This window comes from Artibeus jamaicensis, unplaced genomic scaffold (assembly GCF_021234435.1).
Source record: "Artibeus jamaicensis isolate MK-2021 breed Jamaican fruit bat unplaced genomic scaffold, CSHL_Jam_final contig_354, whole genome shotgun sequence".
NCBI lineage: Eukaryota > Metazoa > Chordata > Mammalia > Chiroptera > Phyllostomidae > Artibeus > Artibeus jamaicensis.
Window position 1 is genome coordinate 35,849,642 of NW_026521803.1, and position 25,672 is coordinate 35,875,313.

The window sequence follows — 25,672 nt, forward strand, 5'->3', positions numbered from 1 at the left end:
TTGTCTTAGAGAAGTCACATGATAGACATGATGAGGGAGTGTGATCTTATACAGATCATCCTAGACTGAGTTCTTGGCTCCACCGGTGCAGCATCATCTAAAATCACAGCATCTCCGAATTGGGAAGGACATCAGGGACCATCTGGTTCGTTTTCCTGCCCCTGGTGAGATCCCTGGCAGGTGGCAGGCTCTTGCTGTCACTCCAGTTCTAACCGGCAGCTCTCTCTCTCTGCCTCAGGAGGCCGCCTGCTTTGTGTTCAGCCGGCATTGACAACTGGAACTTTCTTCCCCTCAGGAAGGCCCTTCTGCCTCCCTGGGGCTTTCACTCCTTGGGTCCAGCCTTGCCCTCTGCAGCCTCAGGCCAGAAGATGGCTTCGCTTCAGCTGCCCCGCCGCCCCTCCTGCAGAAGGCATCTGGCCTCCTTTGTTGTTGTTTTAAACACAAACCAGGTCAAACATGCCGAAGTCTCCAAGTGATGTCAGTTTGTCTATTAACTATCCTGTTACTTAAAAACAAGTGTTTTGAGTTAATACATTTCAGTGGTTTTACATTAAAAGCCCAAAGAAGGCTGTGCAGTGTGGCATCTCAGTGAGTGTGTGTGTGTGTGTGTGTGTGTGTGTGTCTGCCTGTCTCTCTCACACCTCCGACCCAAGCCCACTAGTCCCTGTCCCCAGTCAGCCACCGATCCGGTTTCCTTTACACACATGCAAACAAATATTTTTCTGTGGCCACACACACATCTCCTTCCTTGTCCTTTGTGTACAGAGGATGGTGACGTACCCTGAGGGACATTCTCCACCAAGCCTCCTCACATGATTGTACACCTTGGATTTTCAAACCTGTACTGAGAGAGAACATCCTCATTTTTTTGGATGGTTGCTTGGTGTTCTGTTGTTTGGATTTTGTCCTATTGGCTTACAAAACAGAGCAAAACAGCCACCTCCGTCCTAAGTCATGCCACTTGGGTTGGAACACAGTGCCAGGCCAGGGCACCGTGTGATGTCACCCCTGCCCTGGATGCTGAATGGGGCTGCTGGTTGAATGTGTTGAGTCATATTGAGCTTGAGAGAAATTACAAGCCCAAAGGCCCTCCCCTGCCTTTTCATGCTTCCCCATCCGGCTCTTATGCACGGGCTCCAGCAGCTGAGGGTGCGTCCCCCCCCAGGAAAGCCCATCTTGTGAGATTTGGCCCATCACCCATTACGAGGAAATCTTTTTGATTCTGTTTCAGTCCTGTGACATTTTTATCCAGTCGAGTGCATTAATGACCAACTGGACTCTTAGCCTGCCATCCGCATCCCCACCCAAGTGTTCCTGGCTCACTCTGCTGCCCTGGACGGAGCTAGCCGCAGAGCCCCCTGGCCTGCACAGCCCCCCGAAACCTCCCTGGAGGTTACACTTCAGAGCCGGCAAGTGGGTACCACTGTGTCCTGCCGAATTTTAGTGTCAGTTCACCCCCATGTCATTGCTTTGTCTAGAGCAGTGATTTTCAACCCGTGCACCACAAAAATTTGTAAAACATGCAACACCTGACTCTTCAGTCAGGGGCACTGACCTCTTTCCCCTTAGATTGCCAAATTAAAAAATGACAACAGCCAACACAACAATAGCCATTCCAGTGTGAATGAATCAAAATCATACCTATTTTTTTGTCAGGTTGGCAAAAATACGTTTTTTGGTGTGCTGCGGAATTGTCGTAATTAGCTTAGGTGTGCCACAAGATGAAGAAGGTTGAGCGCCACTGGTCTGGAAGAACAAACCGTGGTTTGGCCAAGCTACGTGCGCTCCTGTGTGGCGCGCCCTGGAGTTCTCAGAGAAGGAAGCCAGCTTACCCGCCTCGCTCTGCGGCAGACCTCAGCTGCAGAGCGTTCTCCATTTCTAAACGCTCACAAAGTGTTTCGTGATTCACTCTCAAGTGTCGCCTTGCATTGATGTCATTTAGGCACTCAGACCTGCACTCCCCCACGATGTTTGAGTGCCCTGCGTTTGCTAGAGGCTGGGGAAATGGCACTGGGTCTGGGAGAGATTGCTCTGTGGTTCTCAGCCTGGAGCAGTTGCATGGGGCTTTTAATCTTTTTTTAAAATATATTTTATTGATTATGCTATTACAGTTGTCCCATTTCTCCCCTTCACCCTGCACACCCTCTCCTACCCACATCCCCCTCTTTAGTTCATGTCCACGTGTCATAAGTTCTTTAGCTTCTACATTTCCCACACTATTCTAGCCCTCCCCCTGTCTATTTTCTACCCACTGTCTATGCTACTTATGGGACCATTAATCTTGTCACCGCCTGGGATCCGTCTGGTCCCTGTCCTCTGACAGCTTCCTCCGGGGGCCCTGGAGTCAAGGTGAAAAGCAGCAGTACAGGGCAGGTGGAGAAATACAGGGTACTGTGGGGGCTGAGTGCAGGGGGAAGTGACTAGTCTGGGAGGCCTGGAAAGGTGTCTTTAGAAAACGCAATGTTTAAGTTTAACCCCTAAAGGACAAGTAGGAGATTTGAGCAAGAAAATTGAGCCGACTGGTTTTGGTAGAAGGAAAAATTGCCATTAGCCCGATCTGCATGCTTTATGTGATGATGTGCAACTTCTTTTCTTTCAGAGTTGGGACATTTTTCCATCTGGGGCATCTTCAGTCCCTCTGAGTTCTCTGGCAGGGGCTCTGAGCCACTGAGGGGTGGGATTTGGTCGAACAAGTTGCGGAGCCTGGCTGTCCCCGGCTGCGTCCCCGCACCTGTGTTTCTGGGCTGGGTTCTCATTGTCTTCACCCTCCAGAGACTTGTGCACTCGAGTGTAGTCGGTGGTGCCGGAAGGTGCAGAGCCGTGGCCCACGAGTGGACAGTCATTTCACATGCTCTTCAGACCTATACAGGAATTGGCGATAGTTACCTTCGGAGAAGGAAGTCAGTAGCGAACAGGGGGTTCGTGGGAGCACACCAGGAAATCATCTGCAGCTGGGTGGCTGAAGAGTTCCAGAACATGCCCAGGTCCAGTGCGGGGGACTTGGGGGCGATGTTCAAGAGGCAGGGTTGGGATTCATTCGGGTGCAGTCTGTGAAAGGAAACCTGTCGGCTGTGGTGCACTGTTAGGTCAGAGCTCGGGAATGGAGGGGGATCGGGCAGTCTGGACTGCGGGGAATAGACTCCGGGCGAGGTTTCTGTGTGGTGCTTGCTGTTCCTTGAACTTGGGAAGCAGTGATAGGAGTCATCCTGTTGCGGAGATGAGCACAGCCCTTGCTCAAAGGATCAAACCAAGCCCCTGCTCCGAGTGCTCGCTCACCAGGCAGCCTTCCCACTGATGATAATTTGCGCGCATTCAACTTGCCCGTGGAGGAAAGGTGCCGGTTTTTGATCCTGAGCCTTGGGGCCACGTACAAGCCATTTTCTCATCCCCAAAAGCTAAAGCTTCACAGGGAATCAGTTACCGGCTTTGCTCCCATATGCCTTCTCTAAGGTGCTGGGAGCCCTTGAAAGGCCCCCTCAGGTGAGCCGAGCTTCTGGTCCCACTTGGTGAAGTTCAGAGTCGGGACCCCAGATCTAGGCCCCCAGATCCAGGCGCCCAGGGAACACCTTCCTGAGGGCCCTTGGCCTCCGCTGGCTCCTGAAACTCAGTTCTCCTCCAGCTCCTTCTAGTCAGATGATGTTGCATTTGACCCAGAAACCCAGGCTTGAGTTTATTGTAAGAGGTCAACGTTAGGAGTGCCATGAAAAATATAAAATTTTAGATCTTGCGCTATGATTTTTGGCTTCCAACAAAGTGCCATTGTTTGCTACGATCATTTTTAGAACTATGAATGCAGGGTAATTCCTGTCTTAGTGATCATGGAGGAATTTAAAAATGTTCCCTGTCTTATGATTAAAGGTTTGAAACAAAGGGACCATTGATAAATGGATTCTTTGAAGACCTTTTACATGGAGTTTTACCAACTCTCCTGGTAAAAAGAGAGTTTTTAATTAATGGAAGAGAGTGACCGTGTCCCCTGAGCTGGGGCTCTTGCCAGCGCATCCATTCCATGGACGCCATTCAATGGCACTTCCCCCTCCCCCTGGCCCCTCTGTAGTCACGGAATGACTGTGCATTCCTGGCATTCGAAGATTTAACAGTTTTAATTGAGAGCCACTCTAAAAAATCTATCTACACGGGGAAGAATCTGCATTCTTGCGTGTTAGGTGTGAGGCCAGTGGGGTTCTCATGTCACATGGCACGTGACTGACTGTAGACCCCACTGGCACCCCCGTTCCTCCTTCAGAGGTAGACTTTCCAGGTGAAATAACATGGAATGGCGGTGACACCTGCAAAGTGCTCAGAACGGCCACCTGGGATGCCATGACTCTCCTTTATTCAGACTCAGCAGCAAACACCTCTCACGTGCCAATGAAAGAAAGAAATGTACAACTAACTCTTGGAAGGCGTGGTCCAAATAGTATGTCATCTTAGGGGTGGGGCGGAGGGTGCGGCAGACACTCGCACGGTTCCCCGCCAGCCACTCGGATTGGGCGCCCACATCCTCCCTGAAGTCATTGCAGGTTCCTGAAACTGCCGTGTAATGAAAGCTCACACAGCCAGTGTGTCCGCAGGCTAACTGATGGAGCCGCAGGCTAACTGATGGAGCCGAGAGCTGGGTTCCTAGCACTTGCCTCCACCGTTCCAGTGAACGGTCTCATTCGAGGACCTGCTGTGTTAGAACCCCCAGGGGCTTGGCTGCCATCCTGTTGGCGTTCACTGAACGTGCAGCAGCCTCGCCGTTCTGCAGCAGGGAAAGGTAGCTGTGGCTGGTCTGCCCCAGTGTCATGGTCAGAAGAGCTTCCTCAAGTTGGCTTTCAGTCGTCCTTTGGGCCTGGCCTGTCTTCGCGGGGGGCCCCCACTAGGTAGATTTCCAGATGGCTGGCCACTCCCATTTCTCAACTGTTCTCGCTTCTCCGAGTTTAGTTTCCTTCCCTGCCAGCCCTTTCCCTCCAGGTGGTATTCTGTTTTGTCAGTAATTCTTTCAAAGGGATGGAAAACAAACCGGATCGGGAATGTAGTTCTTTTCTTGCCTCCTGAATACTTTTTCTGTGAACACTGTGCAGGATTCGGTGACCTGGTCACGCTGTTGGCCCGAGCTGGGCTTCGCTAACACGCCCTGGTCTTTGCCCTCTCTGCGCAGCCGCCATCACCGCTCTTGTTCCCCTTTCTGTGTGATGCGTTTTAAAATGTCTCAGAGCAGGAAGACTGTACTACTCCGGACAGTGCGTGCTTAATTCAATTTTACGGCTATCACTGTATTTTGCCGTGTATAATGTGCACTCATGTTTTTGGTCCAAACTTTCAAAGGAAAAAATTTTTTTGTTTTCAGTTTTTAAATCAATTATTTATTTACATGTAGAAACAAAACTGATTACCATATTTCAGGGTATTATTTTGCATGTGGATATTGTCATTGCTTTCAAGAGTTACACTTCTGACACATAAAGATGAAGAAGTAAAAACATTTATGTAGATACAGAATCAGTACTACCCATGTATAACGTGCATCCTTGTTTTTCCCTCAAAAATTCGGGCAAAAAAGTACATATTATACACAGCAAACTATGGATTTATAGGCACTTCATTTGCACGCCTGCCAGTCTTTGATATTTCAGAGGAAACCTTGACTCCGGAACCTGTGGTTACAGTAAAACCGCTCTCATTGCCAGGTAGCTGACTTTCGAAATTGAACTCTTCTAAGTTCTCGCTGGGTCAAGAACAGGAGTCCTGTCCTTCCTCCCCCCATTCCTTTCACAGGAGGTGATTCAAATTTGGCTGCATTCTTACATCAAGTTAGTGGCCTTGGACCAGCATGCTCCAGTAGAACTTTCTGGAAATGTCCTCTGTCTGCACTGACCTATACAGTAGCCACCGGACACAGGTGGCTGTGGAACACCGGAATGTGGCTAGTTTCTCAGGAACCGAGTTCCTGACTTTAAACATTTAAATTAAATTTAACTTAGCCTTGTGTAGCTATAGGCTACCCCATCGGACAGGGCAGGCATCAAGTTCAGTTTGCGAATGTTAAGACTTCCCTACAAGGAAGGAAGGCTGCGGTGATTTACCACTTGAGTGCCTGAGTAACGGTCGGTCTGAAGGAAGGCCCAAAGGAAGGCGCCGGGCCTCCTGCGCTGGGCGCCCATCTCTGACCTCCGCACCGAGCTCTGGTTTCTGACGTCCAGCTGCCCTTGGGCATCTCTCCCCGCACAGGGGGAAAATAACCTCTGATCGAGAAAGCCAGGCTCTTGGATCTCCCTCTGCCTCAGACCCACTCTCCTTCCTGTATTTTCCATTGTCTGCTGGCATCAGCCCCCACTGACACCGAAACCAGAAACTGGAGTTGATGTCTTCTTCTCTGTGCCTTGCAGAGCAGGGCCTGTCTGTCACCGCGCCATGCTGTCCCCCAGCAATGGCTTTGGAACCAGGCCCATGGCCTCCATCTACCAGACGGGGAGCAGACCATGTAATCAATGTCCCTGCCCTCCTCTGTCTGGACTTGACCCCCTTCAGCCTCCTCTCTGCACTTGTCATGCAGGGAGCCTGTTGCTCACCTGCTTAAGCGTGTTTGCCCTGCGCAGCACAGGATGAGGCCAGGCCTGGGTGACTCGTCCCCTTCCCCGCCTCCTAGCTCCCTGACCGGGTCCCCTGTGCCACGCGCTCCCATGCTTCTTCCTTCGTCTTAAAGGCTGTTCCTCCCTTTTCCTCCTTTTTCCAGGCCGGGTGCAAATGCTTACTCATCTGGTGCTTTCCTCAACCCTCTGGCCTAGTTCCCCTCTCCACATGCCCCTTGCAGGTACATTAATGTCTTCCTCGTCTGAGTTCCTGCAGAGTCCACCCATTGATTGCTGTTATCAACCCGTGTGTGTGTGTGTGTGTGCACGTGTGCGCATGAGTGTGCGCACGCACTTTCTCCCGGGACACAGAAAGGAACTTCCTATGGCACTGTACTGCGTGGACCGGAGCGGCCCATCGGCCTGAATAGGTGCTGGACGGGAAAGTACAGGGAAGAGGGGACTTGAGTCGTCGTGAAGAGCACAGGTGGTTGGGAATGAAGCAGGTCGTGGTGAACCATCAGTGCCAGGCCAAGGAGCTTCAGTCTGATCCACTGGTCCACGGGGAGGTCCCACTGGAGCAGTGGAGAAGAGACGCTTGGGAAGGTTGGACAGGTGAGGTGGCAGGAGAAGGAGGAGGAAGAGAAGCTGCCACCCACAAATGGCAGCTACGTGGCGGGCTGCAGGACAGGTGCTCAGGGGCTTCTGAAGGAAGGAGCAGTGGAGGCCACGCTCAGCAGTGTCGGGCTGTCCCACCGTTAGTGGGAGCGTGCGTGAGGCCGGGAAGGAAGGAGGGGTGAATTAGGGTTGCTTCAAGGGAAATGTGGGTTTCACAGCTACTCTCTAATGTTATCATCATTGTTTCTGGAGTTTAAAAACTTAGACTTAAGGTCATTTACCCTAAATTTGCTGGAGTTGCTTCATTTTCAAATGCTGACTGTACTTAAACATCATGAGATGCCAAATTTCTTAAAAACAATACAGCCCCTGCACTTATATCAAGCAGGTTACCATGTTCTGTTAGTTCTGCCTGTAAAACGCCGTGCTTCTTACATGATGTGACTCACCGGTGTCTTTTCCTCACAGTGAACCATGGTCCCTAACACCTAGGGACGTCTCAACTTGGCAAAGAGCGAAGGCAGATTACAGCTCCTGCCTTGGGTCTTGCATGTGCGTTAGTTAGCCACTGCTGTAAGTAAATGATTGCCACACGTAGTGGCCTAAAACAGCAAACATGCATTATCGCAAAAATGGCTCAGCCGGGCGGCCCTGACACCTGCCTTGCATTGTTCCGGGAAGACAGCAGGGTGGGTCTCTCAGGAGGTTACAGTCACGACACGAGCCATCAAGGGCCACCATCATCCCAGGCCTGACTGGGTGTAGAGGACCCACTCCCAAGAGGATTTGCTCACATGGCTATTGGTGAGAGGCCTCAGTTCCTCCCAACATTGACCTCTCTTCTCACAGAGCTGCTTAAGAATCCTCACTACAAGGTAGCAGCTGGCGTACCCCAGAGGGAGAGATTGAAAAGAGAGTGAGCACATACGGGAGCAAGAGAGAGAACCAGAAGGCCTTTTATGACCCAATCTTCAAAGTCCCACCCCCTCACCTCCTCCACATTCTGTTTATTAGAAAGATGTTCCTAAGTCCCAGGTGAGGGGGGAAAGTTAAGCTCCACCTTTCGAAGAGAGGAGTGTCCATTGTAGACATATCTTCAAACCACACAATAAAATTTCTGAAACTGAGTCCCCTCGACCGTGTAAAATATGATTCTGTTCTCAGGGGTCACCTTTTACTTCTTCCCATTTGCTAACTTTTCCATTTGGTACAGTCATAGCCATGATCTAGTCAGGGTAGGGAAGCGTAGGTTGTGTAGAATCCTATGTTCCCAGGACTGCTTCTGGAATGAGCATCTTTGGGACTTCCTTGCTGGGGGCGTGCGCTGGGCTGGCAGGTGGTGAGCAGCCGCCGTGGAGGGTTCTGTGGACCAGGCTGTTTGCTGTCACCGGTATTAGCTGAGCCTGAGCCCGGCGTGTTTTCCGTCCTGTGCCCTTTGTTCTCAGCACACACATCTACGTCCCTGTCCCACCTCTGTGCGGTAGGTGTATTTTAGGTATGTGGAGGCCCCTCAGGGGCAGAGAAGAATGTGCCCTGTTGAGTTTGGTGCCCCTCCTTTCTGCAGGCAGTGTCTTGAATGTCATAGTCACTCAGCACATTTTTGTTGAATGTGTAATTAGAAGGCCAGGAGTACTAAGAGAGAGAGAAAGTGGGAGAGGGGTCAGCAGGGTAGAGTTGGGGAACCCATCAGGAGAGTGAAGAGGGGTGAGGTTCTGGCAGGGGTGCCACATGGTGGCCCACAGGCCACATGCAACCCAGGATGGCTAGGAATATGGCCCAATGCCAAATTGTAAATTTACTTAAAATTTTGAGATTTTCTTGTCTTCATTAGTGTTTGTGTATTTAATGTGTGGCCCAAGACAACTCTTTTTCTTCTAGTGTGGCCCAGAGGTGCCAAACGGTTGGGCATCCCAGAGTGCAGGAATTGGGGTGGAAAGGCAGAAGGTGAAGAGGACAGGATGCCACAAGAGTTGGCACCCTGACTGGTGCGGCTTAGTGGGTTGGGCATCGTCCTGCAAACCAAAGGGTCACAGGTTGGATTCTGGGCCTGAGTTGCGAGCCAGGTCTCCATTTGGGGGCATAGGAGAGGCAACCGATAGATTGATGTTTCTCTCCTCCTCTTGGTCCCTCCCTTCTTTCCCTTCTTCTCTCTCTAAAAATAAATAAATACAATTGTTAAAAAGAAGAGTTGGCAATGATTAGAATGTGGGTAGAGGTTGGGAAGGGGTTAGGATAGTGGGGGAGATTTTTTTAATGTATTTATATAATAGGATCTTCTCTCCAAATCGGGGTAAGAGCAGGTAGGAACGGGAAGATTAATGTCTTACTTGTAGCAGGCACAGTGCAAACACTTCCCATATAGGTGACCTTGTTTTCCAAAGCAACTGAAGTCAGTCAGTGTATATGTAACTCAGATATTTCAGTGGTATAAGACATAGTGATCACCTCTTTAAACCCGGGGAGTGTTTCCTGAGAGCCTGCAAGTGTTGTGGGTCATAGCTAGAAGTATAAATATGAGGTGGAACATGGAAAGTAAACACATAAATTGATTTAGGGGGAGAATGAGCAAGATGTGCAAGTCCCTGGCTCAGGACTTCCTTGTCCACATGGACAGCTGGTGTCTGTGACACCTGGGGTCACAGTGGATCCCTGCGTGGAGAGAACACTACCTCCCAGCTCAGATGCACCTTTTCTAGGGGGTGGGGAGATCAGCTGCCATAGTGAAGAATAAGGGATCAGATATAAAAGCTGCCTTCTCAAGGCAGATCCATTGGAGAAAAGGTAAATTCTAGTATCTTGTTTTGCATTGGAACTTGAGGTTTATTTTCCCGTAGGAATGAGTTTGATAGATTACATAATAGGCTTCGTGGGTGGGCATGGGAGTTTGGTAACCACTTATACGGCATTCGTATTACATGAGCAGGCCGTTACAAATGAGCCTTCAGAATACCACCTATTGATACGTTGGGGCTTCCTCTGTGCCCCTCATTTATGGCTTGGCCACCTTGCCTTGTTCTGTGTCTTGATGAAGAATTGGAAAACTCAGTGGGAAAGAAAAACACATGTCAGGCAACATAGGATTGTCGCTGTTCCTCGGTGACAATGCAGAGCAGATGAAGAGGGGCAGGAGGAGAGAGCACCCGTGGCTCTCCGGCCTCACCTCTCGGGTGCCTTGTGCTTTCTCTCCATTGCACACTCTCTCTGAACAAAGTTTTCACTGCCATAAGCCACCTTAGTTAAATATTTAATTTTCCTGGAGTCATAACCAGGGACCAAAATGTCATGCATCCATTTTATGAAAGCAATAAAATCCTTCACAAAGTACAGTTGCTCATCTTGGGGCGCATACCAATCAGACACACACCTGGTCATGTGTCCCCTTACAGAGTGACGGTGACCGCTTATCTGTGTGCAAGGTCGTTATTTGGAGGAAACAAAGATAAGTTTTTGCTGTATGTTCAAACTCCATCTGTAAAGACCATTTTTATAGAGTAACATTCTCTTTCCTGCTCCTGGCCCCTGACTTCATGGAGAGGTAGATTTCCTGCCACAGCTGCTTGTACACAGTAAGTGCTCAACAAAGCCTCTGTCTCCCACTCATCTCCCAGCTATTGCCTACGTATTATGTAAGAGAATCTTTGTCACGTCTTCCAAATATACAGCTGTCTACCTTTGTGAGTTGGCTGTTATGTAACTCGTAGGTGTGTTTTTTCTTATGACAAGTCGTATTCGTGTTAGAAACACAGAAGCCTGAATTTCTAAATATGTGATCATAAAGTTTTCTTTGTTTTCTCCTGTATTTTCTGAAGTTTCTACAAAAATATAGTTTCCAAACAGAAAGAATGTTTCAAAGGGAAAAGAGCAGATAAGCAAAAAGAAGTTATCTATAATCCACAGGTAGTCACTATTAACATCCTTTCTATATCTTTTCCTGTGCGTATGACTGGTATTTATTTAAAAATGAGATAACGTTATATATGATAAGCTTCAGCGTTCAGTGGGAATAGACAGGACGAGTCTATTTCCGGCTCACTGTCTGGGCAGGGTCAGTAGGTGATGGTGGGGAGGGCGGGGAATGGGTGGGGTAAAGCTCTGTGCCACTGGCTCCTTTCTTGGAGTCTCCCCCTTCCTGGCCTTCAGGGTCTTCTTCATTGAACAGGAGGGTGGGGAGAGAATCCAGGCTGGTGAGTGGAAGGGTGGATGGGCCCCCATCTGGGAAATGCTGACATCATTTCTGCCCCTGTTCCATTGGCCAGAACCTGGTCACATGACTGTACCTGGTCACGTGGCAAGGAATGCTGTGGATTGTAGTCTAGTTGTGGGTCCAGGTTGAAAAGAGACATGTTGAAAAACTTGTTCATCCCTAACTCATTTGTATAAACCATTTGAAACCTTTGTTTTAACCAGATAGCTTACTTCAGTCATCTTTTGTGTCCTAAATCTGGTCTCCTCCCCACTTCTATCCTGTGCAAAGCCACACCACCTCTTGCTAGGTCTTCTGATTGGTCTCCATCCTCTGTTCTTGTTTGTGAAGATTCTCCTTCAAAACCAAAGTGGTCTTTTAAAAACTTAGGTCAGTTTTTGTCTCCTCTGCTTGAAACTTTCCAAAGGAGTTTAGAGTAATGCCCACCCTCTATTATGGGAGGCTGGCCTCGCAGGTCTCTGGCCCCACTGTGCCTCACTGGCCTCTCCCTGTAATGCCAGGCTTTTGTCCCCCCAGCCCTTGGGACTTGGCTATCACCCCTGCAGGACCTGCCATCCCCCGTCACCACCCTCTGTCTCCTTCGGATTTCAGCTCAAATGTCTCCTCTCCAGAGAGGCCTTTCCCGAACACCAGTCATAAATATCCTCCCCTTTCCCTCTCCTTGTATTTAACCGTCGTCTTGTCATCAAAACCCTTAACTGCCCTCAGAAGTCATCGAGCTTGCTCGTTCACATGGTGTATTTATAGTCTACCTTTCTTCTGGACTGTGGGTTCCTTGAGGCTGGAGTTCACTCCCATCCGTAGCCCCGGATCCTGCACCTGGCACATGGTGGTGGGAACCTACCACGTACTTGTGGAATGAACGAAGATCGTTGCAGATTCACGCATTTTTAATGGCCACATTGTAGCCCATTGCGCAGAATGGCTATAAACATTTAGCTGTGTACTTTTGAGGAACTTTTAGATTTCTTTCAATGAAAAAAAATGCTTTGGGGACTGTCCTTTTAGCTAGTTGTTTTGGTTTGATTTGTGTACCACAAATGATTATTTTCTTAGGACTGATTCTTAAGTAAAAATTTGTTTAGTGAGAGGGTGTGTGTACAAAAGGTAAAGTGCCCGATAAAGCACTTAAAATCATTGCCATCACGCATTTCCATTTGCCCTGCAGACGCTCCTGATTTGTTCGCCCGTCTAACTGGAGCTCTTACGTAATGCACTCCCAGTAACAGTGGAACAGGACCGGCAGGGTGGGGTGGGCAGTTTCCTCTGCGTCCTTGCAGCCCCGGATCCTAGAACAGGAATAAATCAATTTCCATACAAATTTTAGTTGTCCCTTTACAGAAGTTTATTTTTATTCATTTATTCATATAAAGGTTTACTGACTTTAAACTGCATGCCTTTGGAAAGTAGGTCCATCCACCTAATGGAAGAACATTCACTCAACGTTTGTCTAAATCTGCGGGAGCGAGGCATTAGCTGGGCTTTTCCTCTGATTCCAGGCGAGGTTCCGTGGTGTCCCCGTCAAGTTGGTGGGAAGCGAAGGACACTGCCCGGGATTTCTGAGAATTCCAGGGGCTACAAGACAGGGGAATCTTGTTTTCTGCCGTGACCGATGACTGTGTCTTGGTTTCCATCCCACACACGCTCCCTCTTTTATCTGCCCCAAACCAGGCCCAAGTGCAAGGCTAGGTGTGGAAGTAGACTCCCCGTTCTGCCTGCGTCCGATATCCGAGGAGTTGCGGCTTGGCAGGGAGATGTCCTCCTTGTCTTCTCCGAGTGCCTCCTCACTGCATCTCAAGTAGTGTCTTTAACCCGTATCCTGGCGGGCACGGGTTTTGTTTTAACCCATTGTTGTCAGTCTGTGTGCTCTGGCAGTAGCGGACTGTCAGCTCTGCCCAGGTGCACGTGGAACTACACGGGCGGGTTGCCACGCTGTGACCGATGTGTAACAAATACTTTCACTGTGACATTCCTTGAGCTGACTTGGCCCTGGGAGATGTCAAATGATGACATTGAGGGACAGCCTGCTGTGAGAGACAGAACAGAGCCTTAACTTAGATGACAGCTGCGCTGAGGAAAACCCTTGGCAAGGGCCTGTGAGGTGAGTGTCAGAGAAAGGCCAGGACAGTCAACTGCGCACTTACAGGCCCTTCCCAATGGAAGGGCCCAGAACCTGGCACTTTGCTGAGCTCTCGGGCTCACTATTAGGCGTAGTAGTTAACTCCTGACTTGTCTTAACCTTCCCATGAACTTGAGTTCAGGCCCCGTTTGAGAGTGATGGTAAGTCCACACAAGTTGAGAGGCCTCTTCATAACCACACTGTGTTCGTGTGTGAGTGGCCTCGTGTCAGGGCTGGGTGGCTGGACCGACGGCTGGGTGGGTGGGAGAGCCCTGGAAGGGGAATGACCTCAGGCGTGGGCTCCGATCCTCCGCTGTTTGGCTGGTCACTCCGTGGCTCGTGGGCAAAGCTTCAGCACCCAGGTCTGTCTGTGCTTGATGTCTCCCTGCCTTTATCTCCCTCGACATGACACAATCTACATGACATTTTAGCCTTTCTTTCCCTCACCTAGGTTTTGACTAAACGTGGGGTGGAAGAGGTGCATAGTGCATCTCTCTCCCTCCTCAGGGCCCGTGTCCCGAGGGCTTCATCCCTGCCCGGTGCTCCCTTTTCTCTCCTTTTGGATGACTCTCCAAAGGAGTTAATGACCTCTGGTTGTAACTACTGACTCTGCATGGCTAACTCCCAAGTCTAACCCGGACTAGACAGCTCTCTCATTTATCAATTTAACCATTCATTTTTTTCCACCTGGTTGTTTCGTAGGCTCCTCGGATTGAAATTCAGTTTAATTCTCTATTTTATGTTAATACTTAGTGACCCAAACTGTCAGCCAGACAGTGATCCTGGGCTTCTGCCTGCCATCTCCCCTGAGCCGTCTGATCCACCCTGAAAGTCTTATTAGCCTCAGGTACTTCTCCAACCCTTTGGCATGGCGCCCTCACGGGTTCCTGTGCTGTCGGTCTGCTTGTCGCTCTGAGCAGACCACAAGCATATTCATGTCTGTGCTGCAGGGTCTAGCTCCATGCCCACTGTGCAGGAGCTGCTTAGACAATATTGGGATGAATGAATGAATCAGTTAGTGAGCCGATGAATGAATGAGTGAGCCGGTGAATGAACGAATGATTTCTGGGGCGATTTGGGATGATTTCCATTCAGTGTGGCTATTTTAGTTCTTTTTACTGGAACTGAGGAACTGTGTTTGGTGGTCAGCACTGACATTGAAAGCACAGAGTTGAAGAAATATTTTCCCGCGTGGAGTCCCTGTCTGTCTGTCTGTCTATCTCAGGGCTCCTCGTTGCACTTGGGCCTTTATGCAGGTGTGTGGTTGTGTTCTTGGCACAGCCGGGGAATGTTTCCTATCAGCAGCAGAGATAATTGATCTGCACAACCTAATTTGAGTTAACTTTGTGCTCAGTTCACCGGGAAGCTCTGAATTTCTAGGGCCAATGTCATTTTGAGCCGGAATGCAGTTTTTTGAACTTGGGTCTAGGCACTGTTATCTGCGCTTGAATTATTTTGTTCTGTAGGTTCGTTCTGGCCCCCAAGAGAAATCACTGCCTCTGCCTATTGGGTGAAAGTGGGAGCCATCGAAGGTCCGTTTTTAAAATAACTTTTTTTCCCCCTCCAACAGGGAGAGTCCCGTATTCTGAGAGTGAAGGTTGTTTCCGGAATTGATCTCGCCAAAAAAGACATCTTTGGAGCCAGGTAAGTTTTTACCTCTTTCCATAGTCTTTTGTGGGTTACCGTAGGCCCGCCAAACTCAAGCACTGTTCCGGTGGAGGCCTTCTCGGAGCAGGGATGGCTGGGCCCCTCCCCAGTTTCTGACCGAGATGGCGATGCTGAAGCGGCCGGTCTGCGGACACACTTTGCGCCAGGGCCTAGACCTTGTACCGCAGCCGTGGTCAGCAGGCCGGTCCTTCCTGGGGGTTGGTTTCCTGAGGAAATCGGTTCCGATGCTTCCGTTTTCTCCAGGGGGAAGATATAGTTCGGGCAGTAAGTCTGTGCTCATTTTAGTGTATTTCTTTTTTCAAATTCCCAGTTTAGAGAAGGATAAATGTGTCATTTTGTTCCTAAGAAAACTTCTTATTCCTTGGCATATACAATCTGAATTAAGAGATTTGGTAGTTTGGACGCATGGGGTGATTTCGAGCAAGAGAGCTCGAAGTGTTTTAGCTTTTCTATTTTGGGTATTGTACCCGATATTCAAGCAGCGCCTTCAGCTCCGCCCTCTCGTTCCCGTTCACTCTCCGCAATGTGCGGGGTCGCCACGTGGGGTCGCCACGTGCCGGACCGGCAGCAGAGCGAGGGCAGAGCCACTGGGAACAGAATTCGAACCAGATTTTGAATGAGGACCTTTTGAACGTCAGACATGCGGTCGACACGGCATAAAGTCCAGAAAGGATACGGCTCGCCCAGGTCACACACGCCGGTGGTGCCAGAACTGTGACTGTAACAGGCCTCCTGTCCCCTGCCCAGGGTCCTTGCCACGTTGGGTGTGTTGTGGGGTTTAACCACAAGGGCCATGGTGGCTGCTACTGGAGTCACCTCATCATGACCCTGGGTCATCCCGCGAGTCCCCTGCAATGTCCCTTGTAGTGACCCCCTGGTGTCAGGGCCTCAGCCTGACGCAGGAGACCCTCAGTCACGAGGCCTCCTTCTGTCTAGCTGACCTCTTCTTTCTGGGAACCCAGAAGAACCTCATTATTATCTGTCCTCCGGTCGCACAGAGTTTCAGTTTCGTCCATCAAAAAAATCGGTGGGTTTTCTTACCGATACTCCAATAGCACCTAGAAAGATGACCACAAAGAGAAAAAACGGATGTGAGTTAAATATCGGTGACATCTTTTAAAAAATTTCCATACTTACGTGTGGCCCAAGTGTCTGTCAGAAGGTTAGCTGTCCAACTTGTGTCACAGCAAACCTCACGCACCGACGTCGTGAGCTGCTGGTGACGGGCGAGGAGAGCATCCCACTGGCAGGTCCTTCCCCATTTGACCGTGAAGTTACCCCGGCTGGTCGACCATGTGCCTGGGCTGCTTCGCTGACATTTCCCTGGTCTCTCACCGGATCAGAAATTCATTCAGCCCAGGGACTGTGCGGTTTGGTCTTGCTTGTTTGGTCTTTCTCGTACGGAGTACCGAGGACAAGACTGGGCAAATCAGGTTTTTAATTTTTTAATTGAGACGTTTGCATGCTGACTGGTAGCCGTGCTCTTACGTCAAAAATGCCTGTTTCTTACCCTTACTCTTCTCAGTACATTTTATAGTTTTGCAGGAAGAAATGATTTAGAAAATTTCTGTAATTTAAAAATTTTTAATTTTGATTGTTTTTCTTCCAACTCCTTCTATTAAAAAAAAAAAGAAATGGATTCAGGTTGTATTTATGGTCAGAAGGTGGGAGGTTGAAATTGGTAGTGGAATTAGGATCCAAATTTTAGGAGACAAGCAGATTGGAGCCTTGAATTTTACTGTTTTTATGAAAAGAGGCAGGGTCATTTCTGAAGGACAGGGTAGAAAGGATTATAGATAAGGCTTCAAGGTGATAATTAGAAAGATAAATAGTGTGTCTTAATGGAGCAAGTACCAGATAATTAGCTCTAAATCTCAGTTCTGCCCTAAATTTTCTTAGTTTGGAAGATACTGACAAAACTGTAACCTGCCGGCCTGCCTCCTCCCCTTCCTCTCCACCTCTCAGATGCCAGCTTGCTCAGAAGTGCCTTTGTTCTGTGAGGACCCGTTTGCCAGTGAGCGAGCCAAACTAGGAGGGGTGGGGGATGGTGCTGGTTCAGGCCCTGTGGGCAAGTCCCTCTAGGGTCGCATCATTTACCACCTGGATCTTTTGCCCAGTGACCTGCATTCTCCTCCATGTAATCATGGCAAATCCCTTCAAGTCACCTGGTCACTGGCGTGTTGGGATCAGAAGACAGCCTGGCCGCCTGGCAGGTCTCACGTGTGTTCGAGGGAGCAGTTCCCACATGGGAGGTTTGGGGGTGTGTGCTCTCTGCTCTCCGAAGGAGTGGGACCCTCTCCTCTGTGTGCTTCAGACCCCGGGCCAGCAAGCACCCCGTCTCCCCGGCCTGTCCCTGTGTATTTCCTCCACCTCTGTCCTTCATCCTCCCTTCACAGGAAAAGGGCTGAGCGGGATCCGGGCCAGGGGAAGGGCATGGACGGAGAAGGGAGGCCACTCTTCTCGTGAGAGCTTGCCTGCAGCTTCCAAGGGGCAGAAATCATGCCGAACAGACTTGGATGTGTTGACAGACAGGATTTAGAGTCTCTGGGGCTCCTCTCCTTTGTCTCCAGGGAGGTTGCCTGGGGTTGCTTGGCCTGAGGTGGGACAGGGTCGCAGGGGGGGAGGGGAAGGAGAGGCGGGATGTGCTGGTTGGCCCAGGGGCGGTGGCGATGGGGGAAGGAGCACAGCACTCCCTGTCGCCCCGTGGGCCCCTTGCCCCAGGAGGCTGCATAAGGCTGCCAGTGAGAGGACTGGAGTCTGTGGGCCCGGCCTCCGAGCTGGGTGGGGGTGGCGCTGACCTCCCAGCGGCCTGCACCCGAAATGCCCTTCTCCTCTTCCGCTGCCTGCGCCCTGGCCGGCTCTGACAACACCAGCTCGAGTTCCAGCCTCCTCCCAGCAGAGGCTGGCGTCGTTAAGGGAGCCTTTGTTGAAAGAAGATTTGATAGTGGCGCTGCTGCTCTGCCTGTGCACTCGGGCGGTTGGTCTGTGTGGACACGGCAGCCGAAGAGAAAGACGCTTTCTCTCGGACCGTGCTTTCAGGTTGCAGGAGGGCGGTCATACAACCTGCCGTCTGAACAGGGATGCTTTTGTCTGGGACCAGTGCTAAACCATATGGGATGTCAGGACCTAGGACATAAGTGCAGACTGGCCACCCCCGGTCAGGGACATCTGAGCCTTGTGGTCCATACTTTGAAAAAAAATGCTTTGTGATGACTTTAAAAAGTTGCTTTTTTTAAGAAGCCAAGCAAAAAGAAAATCTCTTTCTAACAGTAAATCGTGTGTAAAATGCCAATAAAACATCAAAACGGGAGTAAAACCGTGTTGAAACACTACGTATATTGGGTGCCCACTTCCTTTTTGGAAATGGGTGCCTCTTCTTAGTGAGCTAAGGCCTGGTGTGGGGGTGAGGCTAGGAGACCACCTTTACCTGGGACGTTCTCTTATACCTGAGGGTGCTCCTTCTTCGCCCCAGCCCCCTCTCAGTGTGTGGGGGTGGCTTGTCGTCACTTAGCCTCCTAAAGTGGTGCACCAGCATCCCCACCCCTCACTCTCCGCCCCACCACCGTGGTTTTGCTAAGACCTGGTGCACGCACATGCTGCCCCCCCCACCACGCCCACCAGCTACTTCGTCCTGCGTCGGCCTGTGGAGCACATCCTGGCCTCCCGGTGAGGCGCAGGGTCTCAGTCCCTGTGGCCCTAGGTAAGCTGAGCCGCCCCTCCCCCCCCCCGCCCCCATCCTGTCCTCCATGTGCCCCCTGCTGCAGCCTGCCTCTCCAGGGCGGCTGGTGCTCCTCTCCCCTGCACAAGCACACCCTCCTTTTCCTCTGTCTGGACTCCTGCAGCCCCCTCCCTGCAGAATGCATCCCCCCCCCCACCAAAATCCGGGCGATTCCTGCCCCTCCTTGAACACTCAGCCAGCTTAGTTGTCATCTCCTCTGGCACCCAGGGCCACCTCTCAGTAGCTCGGCAGATCGCTTCCTGTCTTCTGTGTACCCTGACACCTGGAAATACTATATATAGCTCTATCGTCAGAACTGTTTCTCCCAAAATACATTTTGAGCTTCTGATGGCTAGCATTCTGTTCTGCAGGCCAAGCACATAACAGGTTCTCAGTGTTTGTTGGTAAAGTGACTGGGTTGGGTTCTGATCCAGCTCATCTGTCCCTCCTCCCATCCTCTCCCTGAGCCTTCCCCAGAAACTAGCTGGTCCTTAACTGGGCCAGGACATGTGCAGGTTCCTGCCTTTGCCTATGTGTTTCCCTCGGTGCGGCATCTGCTCACCTTTTTTCTGTCTCTACTCACCCCTGGTCCAGCCCCGGTGGCAGGCAGCACCTGTCCCGAGCTCCCCACCCCGGTTCCCCATCCACCCCAGCCCAAGAGGACAAAACAGCTCTTGTCCCTGGGCTGCGGTGGCTCCGTGAGCTTCCTCCCCACTCCAGCCCCCACCCCAGCAGAGCTGGTGGTCAGTTTAGAGGCTGTAGCCTGTCTTATCTCTGTGTGTGAGCCCAGAGATCTTGGCACCTGGCGGTTGCCCAGGAAGTGAGTCAAACTCAGTAAGCAGAATCTAATTACCGTGCACCGTGGCCCCGGGTAGCCTGCTGGAGGGAAGGCCGCTGTTCTCTAATCCTCACAGGGGTGCCATTCCTTCATCAGGCTTCTCCCTTGTGCCCACCTGGCCACCCCAGGCAGGTACTTTCTGTAAGTCTCACAAAGGCTCCTTGTAGTCCAGGGAAGGAGGCCTGCCTAGGACTCTAATAAAGGTGTCCTAGCATGGAAGAGAGGAGGTTACTGCTTCAGACCCCACCGAATGAGTGCGCTCTCTCATGTTGGTGGAATCAGGAGCTTCACCTTGGGGTCCTAGCTGTGGCCACAGGGGGAGGTCAAGACCACTGTCAGCTTGGCTGTCATTGTACACAGGAGATTGGGGAGGCATCGGCTCAGGGGCCTCACCAGCCACATGGGTGGGGATCAGCGGGACAACCGTGGACTTAGGAGGGAGCCTTTCAGGCACTTTCTGATGGGGCTGAGTCCTGGGGTTTGGCCACCGAGAGGTGTACAGTTAGAGATAAGTGAATCATACTTTTTCCTTTTACAACTTTCAGTTACAATTGGCATACAATATTATACCAGTTTCAGATATATAACATAGTGATAAGACATTCATGTACCTTACAGAGCGACCACTCCAGTCAGTCCAGTGCCCACCTGGCACCATAAACAGTTATGACAATGTTATTGACTGTACTTCATGTGCTGGACTCGACACCCCTGTGACCACATTGTAACTGTCAGTGTGTGCGTCCCAGTCTCTGCACCTGTTTTCACCCAGCTCCCCTCTGGCAGCCATCAATTTGTTTTCTATATCTATGAGTTATTTTGTTCTTTAGACTCCACATATACATGAAATCATATGGTAGTTGTCTGTGTCTGCCTGTTAGCATAATACCCTCTAGGTCTATCCATGTTGTTGCAGATGACAAGATTTCATTGTTTTTTATGGCCAAATAATATTCCATTGTGTACATGTACCAGATATTCTTTACCCATTTATCTTTCCATCAATACTTGGGTGGCATCCGTATCTTGGTTACCATAAATAATGCTGCAATAAACATAGGGGCACGTGTATCTTTTCAAATTAATGTTTTGGATTTTTTTTTTCGGATAAACACCCAGAGGTGGAATTGCTGGGTCATCAGGTAGTTCTATGTTTAATTTTTTAAGGAAACTCTATACCGTTTCCCATAGCATATGCTTTCTTAAAATGGGGCGTAAGGAAGGAGAGCAGAGAATCCCGGCCGCCTGTGTTTATCACGCGTGTCTCTGTGCCAAGAGCGGTTTGCCACTGCCGCTCCTTCGACTCTCCCGGCCGTTTCATGCAGCAGGCACCACCGTTCACTCCGTTTCGCCCGTAAGGAAACTGGGGTGCGAAAGGCGACATCAGTAGTGAAGTCTGTACCTCTAGTAAGTTACAGAGCTGTGAACCTTGCGGGGCATTCCTGTTATTTGGGGACTGCTTTGGGGGCTCACAGGAGAGTCGGCCCAGTGAGGGAATGCGGCTCACAGTGAGGGATCAGATTCGAGCAGGTTTTACAAAGGGAATCCTCACCTCCATTTTTTAGGTGGGAATATTGAGGTTTGGGGCGATAGTCATCAGCCCAAGAAGAGACAACTCCGTAGTGAGTGCTGGAACCAGAAGAGTCCAGATTTATCTTGCTTCAGGGCTCTTTCCAGTGGTAGGTGAACACCCTTCTTCAGTGACCAGGTCCAGCCGCTGGGTGGGCCACGGGACTCCGCGACTCTGAGGGTCCTAAAAACCAGAGATTGGATGGCTAGGTATCTTTTTAAAAGCAGATTTAAAGAACTGGCTATTGTATTTGATGGCAGCTGACCAAGTTCTTAGCATTTTATCATCAAGTGTTACATTTAGAATAGATATTCTTTGCTAAGCGAGATTTGAAAGTTTTTTAAAAACTTGAGTGATTTTTCACGTTTCAAACTGTACTCTTTTTTAGTTATGCTTGTGCCTCAAGACACTTGACCTCTCGTCACAGGTTAAAGGAGTTGACTGAGTAGGGCCACTTGAATACAAGTCTCCGATCTGACTTCCCTGGGTCCCTCGGTTGCGACCCGTGTTCATCCGAGGTCACGAAGACCGCGTTTGGGGCCGGGAAGCTGCGCGCCGACTCTGGCTGAGGCAGACCAACCTGGAATTTCCCGCTCTCCTGCACCAGGTTTCCGGGCACTCACCTCACAGTTCCTTCTTTATTTCGTACGTGGGGTTATTAGCATCAGATTATACCTGCTGGGTTGCTATCATTTTTTCTTTTGGCAGCTGGTGATTTGAAATTTAAAACACACGCAGGCTCAAGGGCACTGGAGGGACGTGGCAAGAAACGCTCCTGTAGTAAGTGGCCGAGCCGATGGGGACTGGAGGCCGTGTGAGGCTGGCCCCGTGGCACCAGCTCACCTCCGCCTGTCCTTTGGATTTCGGTTGTTAACGTTTTGCTGCATCTGCTTCGTCCATTTTTTGTTTTTTTGCTGAAGTATTAAATGCATTACAGACAGTAGGGTATCTAGCCTCTAAATACTTCAGCCTGCCCCTCTGAGAAAACAAGAACATATTTCTATATAACCAGGTTACAGTTTTCACTAAGTGAACGATAATTGCCTGATGGACTCTATTACCCTACTCCATTATCTGAGTTCCCCCAGCTGTCCCTAAAATGCCTTTTATAAATGGGCTGTTTAAATCCGAATTCAATTGAGATCTTGTGCTGCATTTCGTTGGTGGGCCTCTCAAGCCTCTGTTGACCTAGAACAGTTCTCCCCGCCCCCCCTTTAAATGACAACGAAGTATCGGTAGGTTTCCCACTTATCACCTCCGATTGTTTCCTGCGGTATCATGTAATGTGCCCTTGTTTCTCCTGGGTTTCCTGTACGTTACAAGTTGGCTGTACAGCCTTGACCAACTTCAGTTGACACACTGGGGGCAGGAACGGGGATGCTGTCTGCTCAGGGGGGACTCAGCGTCTGGCCACAGGTCCGTACGGCTCCCCGATGTCTCGTCAGCCCCCCAGTCAGAATCTCCTCCTTCGCCTGGACTCTGTCTGATACATGGACATGCAGGTATCACCCAAGGGGCATTTGCTTGCCAATGGTTTGTTTGACATGGAGCAAAGGAAAAGGGTGGGACATCCTGCCCTCCTTTTTGTCCTTCTGGAATGGGGCACTGGTCCCCGGAGTCTGTAGGGCCAAGAACCTGATGCGTGTTAGGAAGAGGAGGATGGCCCCGCACGTAACAGATGCTTGATATGTTTTCTTCATCTGGTCGGGGAGGAGCCGGAGAAAACTGAAAAATCAGAAAGCAGCCGAGGGCCGTGAGCAGCCATTCAATCTTTTGTTACACTCTGGTCACCGACGGGGACAGAAATCTCAACACAGTGCTGGGGATCGATGCAGTCTGGGTCATCTGCCTGACATCAGGCGTGTCCTGGCCCCAAGCTGTTTTCTCGGCCTCCTCCAGCCCCCGCCCGCTGATGCCTCTTCTTACTCCTTCTGTCCTTCATGCCTCCACTGGAGGTCTTGGTGTGTCCTCACCCCTCAGCCCGATAGCTTTACTCTTGCTTTACCAGCAAGCTCTCGGTATTTGTCTCACGGCTTTCCTCTCTGAGGGGAGGGAGGAAAGAGTCTAAAGAAGGGAATGTTGCCAACTTGAGAGAAGCCAGAGATGGTACCATTTCCGAACGTGTAAGACAGTGAGGGAAATATTTATTTTACAGGAATCGAGCTAACCGCCAAGCCTTCAGACACAGCCGGTGGGTACTACACAGAGGTCCAGCGTTCAGACGCGGGGACCGCGGCCCGTGTTTCGTCACCAGGGAGGGAGGGAGACTGTTCTCTCTCTCTGTTCATGGTTCCCTGTGCTTTAGGCTGAGGGCGCCTCGCCTGCCTGTTCTCAGCCCTTGGGCCCCAGGGAGGCCTTGAGAACGATTCTCCCCAGGCTGCCTCTGCATCCGCGTGGACAATGCCCTTATTGAAGGTGAAAGTATTCTCCCACCTGAAAGTAATGCTCTGGAAAAGGCAGGATCCAGACCCAGTCTGGGCACCCATCTCTGGAACCCCCCAGTAGTCTGTTGCTCAGATCCACATTTCATTTGTTGAATTATTTCATCATCTAAGAAAAATTATCATAGATCTCCCAAACTCCTTTCTAGTTAATGTTTATATTTGGGGGAAGGGCCTAGAAAAGGAGGTTTTTTTAAGACTGCTGATAGGGTTGACCGAGCTGGCAGGCTCTTAAATGGTAAATACAACTCTTCCGAAGTGTGCAGGTACTTACCTAAACGGGGCCAGCAGCCTTGTCCTGGAAAGGGCAGGAGGGTAAGTAACTGAGGCTTTGCAGGACTTACCACGGTCTCTGCGATGGTGCAGAAGCAGCCAGGACAGGGTAAAAACAGCGGGTGCGGCACCCGGGCCGTCGTGTGCCACCCCCAAGAGTATGAGCTACTGATTGTCTACCATATGTATTTAAAACTGGGAGTGCCGGTATCACTTGGCCATGATCTCCAGATTAAACTGTTTCATTGAGCTGCTGGTTGGTTAGTGGCAGACAGGAATTCGGCCAATATTGACTTTTTGGGTGGGGGTAGGGAATGGCTTCCTAGATATTACAGCCCCTTTTAATTTTTTTCTTTTCTCTTCAAGGGCAGTGTGGTTAAAATATAGCTTATGACACTTTTTAGAGGGGCACTGCCTATTAAAGTCTACAGATAAATACGATGGTACAATGTTTCCGTCTTGGAGAAAATGATTCTCACTGCTTTGTACATAAACACATGAGTAAATAAAATGGAGCATATAGGCATACAACTGGGTGCAGACAGTACTTTATAGGGGTATGTTACAGTGAAAATATTGCCTCTTTTCTCTACTATTTCTTAGGCTCATGACCTTAGTGCAAGTAATGTTTAATAAGGAATCTGCAAAGTGTGACTCCTCAGTAAATTATTGAAAGGACTGGCATTCCTGTTCTATTATATCAACACAAGTGATATGTAGCATACACCCTGTCTCTGAACGAGTGTGTTAGCCTTCCTCCAACATACAGCGAGGAATGGCTGGTCAGTGTGCTTCGGGGGGTTTGCATTTCTCTCCCCCTGCTTGTTGTAGGTTCGCCATTGTCCTTCCTTTATTGAGGAACTGACTATTGTTTCAAGTCACTGCTACGCCAAGAATTAGGCGTCCGTGGTGGGAAAGTAGAGAAGCACCTGAAAGAAACACCATATTTCAAGGTTGGGGGTAACTGGTTGAAAAATCAAAGTGGGAGAATCTTATTATGTTGTAGGTTTCCCCCCCTTTTTGCTATAGAAAAGAGTGGTGGTGGTGGTGTGTTGTCCTCTCTGTCTTGCCCTCACTCTGACTTGTGAACTCTTGGGAGTTCATTGCCACCAGTGGCGCTTAGTTTCGTTCAATTGATTTTACATGTCATCTAGCTCAGGGCTTGTCAAACTCATTTTCACCGGGGGCCACATCAGCCTCGCGGTTGCCTTCAAAGGGCCAAAGGTAGTAATTTCAGCTCCTTAACAGTTAAGGAGTAGTTACACTTATACAGTCCTAAAATGATTTCAGCCCTTGGAAGGCAACGGTGAGACTGACGTGGCCCCAGTTGAAAATGAACTTGACGCCCCTGATCTAATAGTTGGACAGTCGAAGGGAAACGTGCGGGCTCCTTTCTGCCAGCGTGGGCTGCCGGCTCCCTGCAGTGCGAGTGGGTTTTCTCTATGCTGTGAAGTACATGGTCAACCGTCACGGCCTGGAAGGCAGATTTGCCTGCTCTTCTGCAGTTTCTGGCCCAGAATGTCAGAGTCTTTGAAACCGTTCTTTCTCTGGAATGACCCACCCCAGCTGGTGGCTCCACCATCTATGCAGGCATCCTTGCCTGGCCTGTCCCTCCGGCCCCCAGCCTGGGCTCAGTGGCTCTGTAGAGGACTTCACGCTGTTTGCATCT

General features: G+C 50.1%; 1 protein-coding gene across 3 annotated transcripts in view; it reads left to right on the plus strand.

Annotated features, from left to right (window-relative positions):
• Positions 1–25,672, plus strand: part of NEDD4L (NEDD4 like E3 ubiquitin protein ligase) — a 289,989-nt gene that overhangs the window by 66,510 nt on the left and 197,807 nt on the right. For all 3 annotated transcript variants that reach the window (XM_037151988.2, XM_037151991.2, XM_037151994.2), the window contains exon 2: positions 15,066–15,139. In XM_037151988.2, the coding sequence (XP_037007883.1) occupies positions 15,066–15,139 (74 nt within the window). The remainder of the gene's footprint in view (positions 1–15,065; positions 15,140–25,672) is intronic.